This window comes from Hyposmocoma kahamanoa, unplaced genomic scaffold (assembly GCF_003589595.1).
Source record: "Hyposmocoma kahamanoa isolate Upper Pololo Valley unplaced genomic scaffold, ASM358959v1 198, whole genome shotgun sequence".
NCBI lineage: Eukaryota > Metazoa > Arthropoda > Insecta > Lepidoptera > Cosmopterigidae > Hyposmocoma > Hyposmocoma kahamanoa.
The window spans coordinates 317,216-329,393 of NW_020653723.1; the positions used below are offsets into that span (position 1 = coordinate 317,216).

At 37.3% G+C, this 12,178-nt stretch overlaps 1 protein-coding gene across 1 annotated transcript in view; it reads left to right on the forward strand.

Annotated features, from left to right (window-relative positions):
- The first annotated feature begins 297 nt into the window (after nt 1-297).
- Nucleotides 298-12,178, forward strand: part of LOC113226732 (translational regulator orb2) — a 26,550-nt gene continuing 14,669 nt past the window's right edge. Inside the window, exons 1-3 of the mRNA XM_026459456.1 lie at nt 298-486; nt 6,500-6,619; nt 7,009-7,137. Of these exons, the coding sequence (XP_026315241.1) occupies nt 420-486; nt 6,500-6,619; nt 7,009-7,137 (316 nt within the window). The 5' untranslated portion in view covers nt 298-419. The remainder of the gene's footprint in view (nt 487-6,499; nt 6,620-7,008; nt 7,138-12,178) is intronic.

A 12,178-nucleotide genomic window follows, 5' to 3' on the forward strand; every position in this document is an offset into this window, starting at 1 on the left:
TTGTTTATTACATGCCCAGTAGTGGAACAAAGCAATATAGAAGCAAATAATGTACTTATAGGTACATAGTTATATAAAGGAGGCGCAGTTAGGTAAATATTTACGTAGTTTCTGTTTGAGACGCAAAAATGAAAGATGAGTCTTTTTAAAGAAACAGTTTTAGGCAAATTTTGTTTGTTCAAAAACAAATGTAATCTTTTTGAACGAAGCAATAAAACTCTTAGCGCCAAAAAAAATTTGTAAAAAAAATAAGCATTTCAAAATTGGAACGCGATCGTCCGTTGTTTTCATTCGCCGGGTCTGTCGTGTACAAGAAAGCTCGCGCGTTTTGATAGAAGAGAAAAAAAATCGCTAAAACTACGTGACGAAATATTTGCTGTATTTGCAAAATATAAATAAATAATTGTTTATATAATATTATGTCGGTGCATACGATCCCATTGGTTACACCTTTTATTCGAGGCCCGAGGTTTCCGTACAGAAAGAGTAAGTACAATGGTTTCTTAATTATAATTTTTTTAGCAATTTTCCTGAGCGAAAATAATTTTTAATTTGAATTTTATCTTTACAATATTAGGGAAAGCTAATTTTCAAAATATACTCGAGCCAGATTTTATCATAGTAAAATTGACATTGTTTTTCAATTGGCATTGTCAAAAAAATTCAATGAAATTACGAAATAAATTAAAATAATTTTTTATTAAATAATATTACTTACATAGTTTTATATTTTGTCTACAGCATTATTTTTAATCCACATTGATAGAAGTAATAGCTCAGTGGCGACAGAGTTTACCTTGCAAAATGATCATAGTTCAATTTTCGACCTGATTACAAACTATATGAAAATTACCTAAATTGTTAAATACAAACATTACGTCCTCTGCTGAACAAGGTTCTTGTCTGGCCTGATAAATAATTTTAAACTTGCCCCAAAATAATTAATATAAATTTCGAAACAAAAATTTAATTAAGATCAATATTTAGTCAAGCAGGCCATGATTTTACATTATTTCAATGAACTTATTTAAATGCTGTGACGTTGTTCGCAATTTTATCAACTTTATACGATACCAAGTTACGGGACGAACGTCGGTACTTAAAAAACCGACCTCAAAAGTTCGTGTAATTACATCTATTTGCCAAGTTTTATTGAAATTGGTTACCGGAAAGTACGCGAAGCCGGGTTCATCCCCTAGTTTCCCACGTTTAGAGGTGGAACATTTTCTTTTAAATTTAAATGGGACCCTCTTTCCAACAACAAAAGAATCGTCATTATCGGTTCACAAATTAGTTAACATACATACATTACGGTAACACGTAAATTTGTATACTGTATGTTTACCGGAGTTATCGCGTAACATACATACAAAAAAAATAGTCTAAAATGTTTTTTTGAAAACTGTTGAACTGTCAACAGGAGAAAGTGTATGTAAAACTTTTCATTTCTTCCGCGTCTTGACGGAGATTGTAAGGACAAATATTTGGCAGTAACCTCTAGATGACCAAGCGACATTCGTATTTTCTATTATCTCGTGCCGTGCGCGTACACTCTTATCCTCCAAAACTGAATCGCAGTCGAAGTCAAAATCATTTATTCCATAGGTAAAATGTTTACACTTGAAAACGTCACTTTTTTAAGCTACTGCTCGTTCACTACGCTGACCTCCCTGAGAAGAACGAGCAAGAAACTCTAGGGATTGCTCTTTTCAAATAAACTTAAATGCTATGGAATACATTCTGAATCATATTTGTGTGGAATCTAGACTCGCATTGTATTTCCATACATCTTTATCTAACACGTAGTATTCAATTTTGTAATATGACTTTTCAAATTAAAATACTTTTCAAACTTAGGAAATGTTAATCTTAATATATGCTCCGGAATCATATTGTAAAAAACGTATACAGTTTTCCATAAAAGAATCTTTTTCCTTAGTTATTAGTAAACTCACATTACTGCTTGGCAGCATAATAAGTAAGGTTGCAGTACATTGGCAAATAGACGCAAGAATTATTTTTGTATTCGAGGCTTGTATTAATAATTATAATCATTTTATTGTAATAATTATTTTCTCGCTTCTGACGCCATGTTGTCCACTCTGAACAATATTCTAACCTCTACCTCCGACCCCAACCTACGGGTCACCAAAGGTCATTCGCATCGAATCTAGACAGCCAAGGATTTTACGATGTCACGCCAGACCTTATAGACTGTCTGGTGTGCATATGGCGACTTTGGGATTTGTAGAACATTCTAGAAAACTCTAGGATAGAAATTCTAATTTAAAAATATCTTACGATGAAAATCTGTGGCTATGAAGCAACGGCTTTTGTCATGTTAACAACAACCCCGTATCTTACAGACGATAGTAAAAATAATAATAATAACGGACACATTCATAGCCCCGCATTGCCCCGAGCCTGTATCGTATTCCAGAACTCTACTCAATGCTCAAGTCAGGACTTGAGCAGACTTGAGTATGATTTCAAGCACTGGAAATACGACCCTAATCGCAAGGGCTTGGGTATGATTTTCAGTGCTCACTGCAATACTCAAGTCCTGACTTGAGTATTGAGTAGAGTTCTGGAATACGACTCTTAGTCTGCGTAGAAGAAGTATTTCAAGTAGTCTTCTGTGCGGTATTCATTTACATAGTTTTATTGGTTCTCCATACACATTTCAATCCCCTATTTCATCCCCTTTAATATTTACTTCTGTGGCAAATAGTAGCCTATGTCCTTCTAATCTGTTAACAACAACCTCGTATCTTACAGACGATAGTAAAAATAATAATAATAATAACTATCCCGCGCCTGTATCGCGGGTGTTATGGACACACACATAGACAACCACAAATCACACCAGATAAATAAATGTAGGCCATACATATATTTCTCTCGGCCCGGGAATCGAACCCGGGACCTTTTGGCTCACCAGATTTTGTATTTTGTTGCAATAGAGCTTGTGAAAGAATCGTCCAGGTGCCACCTTATCTATTTCTGCCGCCGAGCAATAATGTGAAATTACGGTTTTGAACGGTGGTAGATAAACTAAAGGACTTGTCAATTTTTAGTCTCAGGGTGACGTTCGCAGTGACAGTGCCCCTCAGAGCTGATTTAAAGCTCTGAGTGGCACACAGCGCATTTTGCATTAGCGAGCTTTATCTGTAACATGACATTTACAGTCACTAAGTTCCAATGTGTGCGCGTGAAACAGACTTGACTCGCTAGAATGACTACCTGGTTATCGCCTGCTCACTGCGAACGTCGTCAAAGTAAAAGTCAAACAATCTTTATTTCATAGGTAAGCAAATTACACTTGAAACTGTCATACTGGTTAAACTCTACCGCTCATACGTAAGGCAGATTCCCCCGAGAAGATCTAGTAAGAATCTCTAGGGATTGCCCTTTTCAAATAGATTTAAACGCTATGGAGTACACTTTGAATCAAATTTGTGTGGAATTTAGACCCATGTCGTCTTTTCATACATCTTTATCGAACACGTAGACTTCAATTCTGTAATATCGTTGCCTTATTTTCTCAAACTCGTGTCTTTGAAGGTTGATTTCACATCACATTTCATATATACACGCCGGTTTTTACCAATTCTTAAAGTAATGCAACCAATAGAATAGAATAGAATACGTTTATTTGCCAGAATACAGTAATTACAAAGGTCTTAAGTAAAATTAGGTACATTGTATTCAACCTGCAAGCAGATGTGCAAATGTTAATGGGATTCAATGTTTCTTTAGTCTCTATAGTTTCTAATTAATGTAATGAATTTGTAAATTCTAAGTGTTCTTTATTACTATAGAAGCAATGTGTCAAAAGCCATTTTGTCAATTTTAATTTAAAAGTATGTCCTTGTAACAATTTAATTTCGTTTGGTAATTTATTGTAAATAATTATACACATGTTGAAGCTGTTATTCTTATAAATTACTTTATGGCAACGGGGTTGGTATAAGAGATTCATAATTTTTGCTCTAGTTTGCCTTTGAATGGCTTCACCGCGTGTTTTAAAATATTGAGGATGAGAGTTGACAAATACGCAGATATCCCTAATGTACATGCATGGCAAAGGTAATATGTTCAGCTTTTTAAACAGCGGTTTGCAACTGTCATCGAATCACACACCGCAAATTGCTCGAATACACTTCATCTGGACTTTAAACGCTCTTTCTAAGATTACAGAGTTACCCCATAGTACAAGACCGTAGCTGAGCACGGACGAAACGTAGCCGTGATAGGCCGTCAACGCAGCTTCTCGCGAGACAGTTTGCCTTAGTCTTCGTAAAGCGTAAACAAATCTGCTTAGGTTCATGCACATCTGTTCGATGTGTTCCTTCCAGTTAAGGTTCTTGTCGATTGTTAACCCAAGAAAGTTAAATGTGTCTATTTCATCTACAGTATCAGAGTTGTAATTAATTTTAACCGGTAACCAAATTACACCCTTGATAAGAAATTTAAAATAAATAGAAAGTTTTGCAATCTCCTGAATAATCACTCTTTATAAGACTTGTCACAAAAAAAATGTTGTGAATAAATTTAGATTTATGTGTAATATAATATGCTCCGAAATTTTATGATAAAAACGTTTACAATCCCCCATAAAAGAATCATTTAAAAAACATAGTTAAACGAAATCGTGGCACCTTTATTTATTTATACATAAGGTTAATATTTGTTAATAGAATTGCGTATGTTTCTACAGGCATATAATATACTCGAGCAAATGTACTGTGATGCCACAATCATGATACCAGTCTCCTGAAACTTTAGATAGCTTAAAAAATTACGTGTTCAAGTGTAATTCTTATCTGTGGAATAAAGTTTAATGATTTTTTTTACTTATGACTTAGAAACTTTGACGTTCATTTATTTCTTAAATGCTTTCTCAGTTTCCGTAGTGAGTTTTACGCAAAACTCAATTTGTTATGAAAATCTAGCAAAGGCAGCAATCTCGATGAATATCTACCATTGATCGGTGTAACTGGCCGCTAGCCAAATAACTGACATTTTTGAACTTAAATGTCGTTGGCTTTGGTATTGATAAGGCGGTATTTACAAGCTTATTTATTAATTTATGGGAGTCATTTTTATTCATAGAAAATGAGCTGAGAATTACTTCTTGCAGATCAGGTTAGTTTATTTATTTATACATTCGGACAACGTAATAATTTCACAATTGTGTTAGTTACTACAGACTCATATCTTTTTTTGATTATAGTATACGAGAAGGGCACTATAACCTGTGCGCGCACAGGAACCTTACAGGTTCAGGTTCTGATCCCAGATCGGCGAGTGTACAGGGTTGTCACAGATCTCTGTCACTTGACTTCATCCGCTTCTTCGAGAGGTAGTACCTTTGGTGAACTGCCCCGGGTGCACGGACAGCACCCTCCCTATTTTCCAGATAGGTACCGGAGCTGTAGGCATGCTCACTTCTCGTTGTGCATTGCACAACTAGCGGTTGCCACCGCTAAGCCATCGACTCTAAAGTCCACTTCCAAATCTCCTCATTGGTGGCGGAGCTGTAAGGCACACTCACTTCCCGACGCCGAAAAACGAGGTCTGTCCAGTTCCCAATAACCTAAGCGGCTGGAGGGACCGGAGGATATCTAGCTTATCCTCTACTAGCTCTCCGAGCTATAGTCCATCTGTTTAGGTACTTAAATAAATGTAAACAATCTTGAGGTGTCTATTTAATGAAATATACATTTATAAAATGATTTTCCCTTACCTTCAAATACAAAACACAAATACTTAGCTTCATATGAAATTGCATGCCTATTTTTATACCTATTGATTTGTAAAGCATGTGTTTCAATAAAAAGATGTATCAAGATTGTTTACATTTAGTTAAGTACCTAAGATTTTGTCCCTTTGAATAATTTTCCAAATCAAATAACAAACTATCTCAATACCTCCAATGAACATCTGTTATTTTTGTAAACAGCCATATTTATTTACTAATATTATTGCTCCCGAATTTTGTGAAAAAAAAATAAAGAAACAAAAACGAATTTTGTTATAATTATTAATACAAAGATCGGACGCTTGGAAAAATTCCTTCGATCCGGCCGGATTCGAACCGACGTCTCCTACCAAACCGTGGCAGACGCTATGCCAACTAAGCCACGGATCGAACCAGCGGACCTCAAGAATTTTTCCATGAGCTTGTTGTCCGGTCTTTGTATTTCGTTTTCAACGACTTTTTAGCCGTAGCGCCATCTATCAGAAACAAGGTGCTCTACTGAATAAAAAAGACTTTATTTTCAACGTAAAACATAGATACAACATTTTTCATAAAATAAGAGATTGATTATAACTGTGTCGAAAAAAAAAAGAAAGCTTCAGCTATTTGCTGGTGTTCGGGCTGCATCGGATAGTATTCGCTCCTGGAGAACTTTAGGGTGCATTTTGTATTAAATATATTATATACTTTTAAAAATGACATACGTAGTTTGACGATAGTGTTTGTTTGTTGCAGGCAAGTCACCGTTCTTTCCCGGCGTGGAGGAAGCGAGTGTAGCCAGCGGCGCTGCCGCAGGCTCGCCGCCAGTACCGCCAGATCAGGCTCAGGATGTCGTCTCGAGACTAAGTGCAGCAGGTTTGTGTCACCGACAGACTGGAGACTTATTGGCGACGATAAACTCCGCTGTGTATCCGAGCACATACAACGCGAGCAAATTTTAATTTAGTTAGGTACATATAAAAAATTTAATAAAACAAAAAGCTAATATATGAAGAATATTCAGAATATAATACATGCTATTTTCTCAAATTTTTATTTTCATTTTTTTATTTTTATAATTTACAGTCTGATAGCCGGTTATTCTTTGCTGCCGTCGATTTCAAACTATTTTTCGACTAATTATTTCTTTATGTCAAACATATATCTTAATAAATGTCTTTGGTTTTTATGCCACATTCGGTTAAAAGGCTGGTTCTTCAGCAGTTGAAAATAACTATACAAATGAAAAACTCAATATTCCACAGGTCTATCGATGTGTGTATCGGCGCTGGGTTCGCCGGCGCGGTCGTCGCCCGTGTCGGCGGGATCCGAGCACGGAGAGCGCTTCAGCCGCAAGGTCTTCGTCGGAGGGCTACCTCCAGACATCGATGAGGGTAAGCGTTTTGACTGAATTATTCGGAACATTCGAGTTAAACGTTAGGTTCGGATACGATATCGTTATCTAACAGCGTTTACGCATTTAGTCGGTGAAATACATTGGCTTACAAATAAATGGACGACGGGTCTAATACAAAAACCACGAAAAAAATGTCCCAAGTCAACCTATTTAAGCGTAGTGACATGTAAAGGAATATGAAAAAGCTAAAACGTTGAATTTAAATTGTAATGTCATCGCAGTACTGTCTAATTTTGCTTGCTTCGCTGTCAGTCGAACAAACGAAGACTAAAGCGTGAATGACGCTCTGTATACGATTTTAACGCCCTATAATTTCGGATACTTTTTAGCGCGGACCCGACGTCCATATAATTGTAAGTCAATGGTGAAATAGATTAAAATGAATATCTTTTTTATATACATTAAATATAGGAATAACATAATAAAATTGAACAAAATCCAGACCTTATTTAAGATTTCCATATTACAATCTTGCTTTGTACACAATAGGACGTTCGGCAACTTTCATTAAAAAACAAGCATCAGAAACAACCCTAAGTCGAACCATCGACCTCTCAAATGCGAAGCTAATTCCCATCACCTATTTTATAAAATTTCTATTCGCCTGTCTTTTATTGTATGATATTTAAATGTCAAGCTCACAGTAAAGGGAAGTCCTTTAGAAAACCTACCTATTGAACCTGGGAGTATTTGACACCGTAACCCACTTCTGTCATAATGTAAACGTCGCTGTCGAGAAGCAGGTCACATAGATTATCAGTTTTCTGCGACGCTATTGTGTGCCATTTGCAGGATGAGATAGGGAATACGAGTACATTGAATTGACTGGGTTTGTTCTTGTGTTGACAAGATTGTTAGATAGAAGGGGAAACGTGAAACGACACTGAAACTTAAAGTAATGAATAAGCGCGACTAGGGCTGCCTTTCCACCAAAGATGTGTGACGTAGTGAGGCGGTGTGCGAGGAAAAATCAAATCAAATCAAAAATCATTTATTCTCAGACAACTACAGTCCATATTTTACACTTATAATATTAGCTTAGATAATTCAATAGGTATACACAAATTTAAATTAAACAAAAGGCAACTTAGAAACATAGAATAATTAAACAAATTAAATTAAATAGCAAATAATTCATCGACATGGTTTTAAATGCAGTTTCATGCAATGTAGCATGATCGGGCAATCCACTCTACCAGCCACAACGCGCAGAATCTCATTCGTGCCGCAACGGATACGACTTATTAATGAGGCAGCTCTCTTTCTAAGGATAGCATGGAAACCATCCGTGTGAGCATCCGCGAACATGTCTGATGCGCTGCAGTACCGTGGCAAACCCAATACAACCCTGAGCGCGTTGTTGTACTGAACGCGCAGGTCGTTGATTGTCTTCTGCGTAAAGTTGACCCACAGATTACACGTATAGAAGCATTGACAGAATGCCTTGAAAAGTGTCACTGTCAAAAAGGGTTACTTCATTTTCCTTGACTTGCTTAGCGCAGTTCCGGTGGAAAAGGGTTATTTGCACATACAAAGTAGCGAGAGATGTGTGCGAAGACTGCGGGCGAGGAATGTGTGCAAATCCGTATAGGAAACTAGAGCTTCTGAAAGTATGACACTAACTGTCACTGACATATTGCCACCGCTCACCCCACCACACCGTACCCCGCCCGCGCGCATAGCTGAAAAGAGTCCGTAACGTATCCTCGCACCGCCTCGCTACCCCGCACATCTCTGGTGGAAAGGCAGCCTTATGCTTGAAAATCAAATAAATATATTTCGTCCAGAGAAGTACTGCCACCTTACCTATTTCCACCGCCAAGCAGTAATGCGTTGTTACATTATTGCGTTCCGGTTTTTAAATTAACTCCTTGAAGCTGCTCTTCGTTAATAGACCAGCAGGCTTAGCAATGAGCCCGAAGACAAAAATTATCTCTTCGAACTGTTCATTATCTGAGATTTTCGAGAGATATTGACAGTTCGATGCAGGAGCTGTTATAAGTCCCGTAAATGGCAAAGTTTGGATAGTCTTTAGACTACATCAGATAGTCTACATGCATACGTTTCTATCATCACTTTGGTCTTATGATAGAAAGCATGTAGATTGGTTGTTACTAACAGTTGTAGTTACATGTGACAACGGCTTAATGGATGAATGACCATTTCACAAAATGGCTACCAGTCTTAGGATGCCCAATTCACAAAATGGCTAATTCGATATTGGCCCAATTCGCAAAAAACTTTGTCAAAAATCCTTTCTTCTTCCCAAAAACTCTGCGAATGTTTAAACGCGTAGAGATGTTGCATCGCTTAGCGCCTTTTACCGCATGTACCATGGTGAGTGCTCTGAAGAGCTGTTCAACCTCATCCCCCCTTCCCCGTTCCTGCTCAGAAGCACGCGTGCTGGCCTTCGTAGTCACCGTTTCACTACCTGCCGAATTCCATCGCGTACTAAAAGGTTCGGTGGCTCCTTTCTCTGCCGCACGGTTGACAAATGGAACTCCCTTCCGGCACATGTCTTCCCTCCCTCTTATGATATGGGGTCCTTCAAACGAGGCGTGAAGAGGCATATTGTAGGCAAGCAGGGTGGAGGTGGTTAGTGCAGTGAGGATTTCATCGCTGCACTAGGTTCCTTTCCGTTTGATACCACTTTTCACTTTCGGGGCTGGTTGCTGGGGTCCGTGTCGTGAAGATTCGAAAACATCCTAAAGGCACGTCTTTCAGTCGTTGTCAGTCGTATAAGATCATTGTTTCCCAACAGGAAATCAATTCTCCATCAGGAGAGTAGCTACGATTCGTCACTTGTAACGGTGTCAAAATATATTATCATAGACATGATATGACAATGATAAGCGACTTGAGTGATGGTTTCAACCTGTGTAAGAAATCTTAAAAATTTGTAGACAACTCTGGAACACAGAATTGACAGGTTTTGTTATTTTGACAACAATGTTCTTATAGATAGAGTATCATGTACAGGATATAATAATGAAGTGATACGCGACTCGAGTGATGGTTCCAACCTGTGCAAGAAATGTTAAAAATTGGCAGACAGCTCTGGAACACTAATTGACAGGTTTTGTTATTTTGATAATGTTCTTATAGATGAACCGGTAGTTAACGGGTTTTCTCTTGAAAAACTGTTTTATCTAAATAATACATAGGGCGCAATATAAGTTTCCGGAACAGGCCTTACATAAACAATATTTTAAAAGTAATTATCCTCATTTGAAAATGTAACTCTTTGGCCGTAGAATACAGTTTGTTTCATCTGAATGTTACTTGTTTTTTTAATTGTGGCGTCATTTTAGAAATTGGTTGTCTTCATCAACCATGGATTTATCTCGTGAAAATTGTCGTAGTAAGATTTTCTACCACTTTAGTGTAATTTAACAGCTCAGCGGAACTTCGCTCAGCTTCAAACTGCTTTTGGCGATGAAGCACCATGCAAGACGACTATTTGTAGCTGGTTTGCAGATTCAAATACGGTCGTGTGAATCTCAGTGACGAATTTCGTGATAGTCGCCCGTCCACTGCTGTGAACAACAAAAACATCGATGCTGTGCGCCGTATGATCAAAACAGCTGTCTGTTGTCTTGTGACATACCATGAGATTCGGGCAGGAATAGGCATGAGTCAAATACAATCAATAATACTACACAAACATTTGGGTGTGAAAAAGCTGTGCTCTCGGTGGATCCCACACAATTTGACTGAGGCTCAAAAAACGGATCGCGTCACTTGGTGCAATGCCATGCTTACCAGATTCAACGAAGAGGCATCAAATTTGGTGTGAGACATAGTAACAGATGACGAAACATGGATTTATAGTTACGATCCCAAAACAAAGTAGCAATCGAGCGTATGGGTCTTTCGAGATGAGCCGAAACCAAACAGAGGCGCGCGTGCAAAGTGCCTCTAAGCGGATGATTGCTTCTTTTTTAATAAAGCTGAACACGTGGCTACTATTGCTTTGGAGAATTGTTGTACCACGAATAGTGATTGGTACACGACCATTTGTTTGCCGGAAGTTATTGACAAACTCCGTAAAAACAACCGTAAACGCCGTATCATCTTGGACCACGATAATGCCAGTTCTCACACTGCCAGACAGACAATTTTAATTTTTGAAGGTGAACAACGTTGATCTTATGAGCCATCTCGCGTACAGTCCCTTACCTGGCACCTTGTGACTTTTATATATTTTCAAAAATTAAGAACCAGTTACGCGGTCAACGATTTTCATCACCTGAAGAAGCTGTCGAAGAGTATGACAAATATGTTTCAGAGATTGTCACGGAGGAGTGGCAGAAATGTTTTCAAAATAGGTTCATTCGTATGAAATAAGTGCATTAACGCTAACGGAGAATATTTTGAGAAACACTAAATTCATTTTTGACCATATAGTGCGCCCCACGTAACAATAATAATAATAATGCAACACACTCATAGCCCCGCACTAGGGAAACCCTGTGTCGCGGATGCTATGGACACATACATAGACAACTACAAATGACACCCAAACTCGCGAGAAAAATAAATATAGGCCATACACATATTTATCCTGGCCTGGGTCTCGAACCCAGAACCTCTGCATGGCAGTCCGGCATGGTAACCGTTAAGTATCACCTAGTGAATTTACATTGATTGTTTTACTGGGTTATGGGGCAATCCGAAACTAATATAATAATTTAATATTTAGAAACTAAAAATTAACAGTGCCAAATTGGTTTCATAAAAAAGATATTATAATAATAATATAATAATAATAATAATACTTTATTTCGGACAGTTATCCATAGTTTGTTAGTAAAGAACTTAGGAATAAGGTTAGTATTATGCTATTCAAATACTAAAATTACAATAAAATAAGATAATGTGAAACAAATAAAAAATGAAAAACAAAATAATTATACAATTCAAATCCAAAAAATAAACCACGAATACAAACAACATTAAATATAAAATTATAAAATTGAAAATTAAAAAATTGAAAATTATAAAATTGAAAATTACAA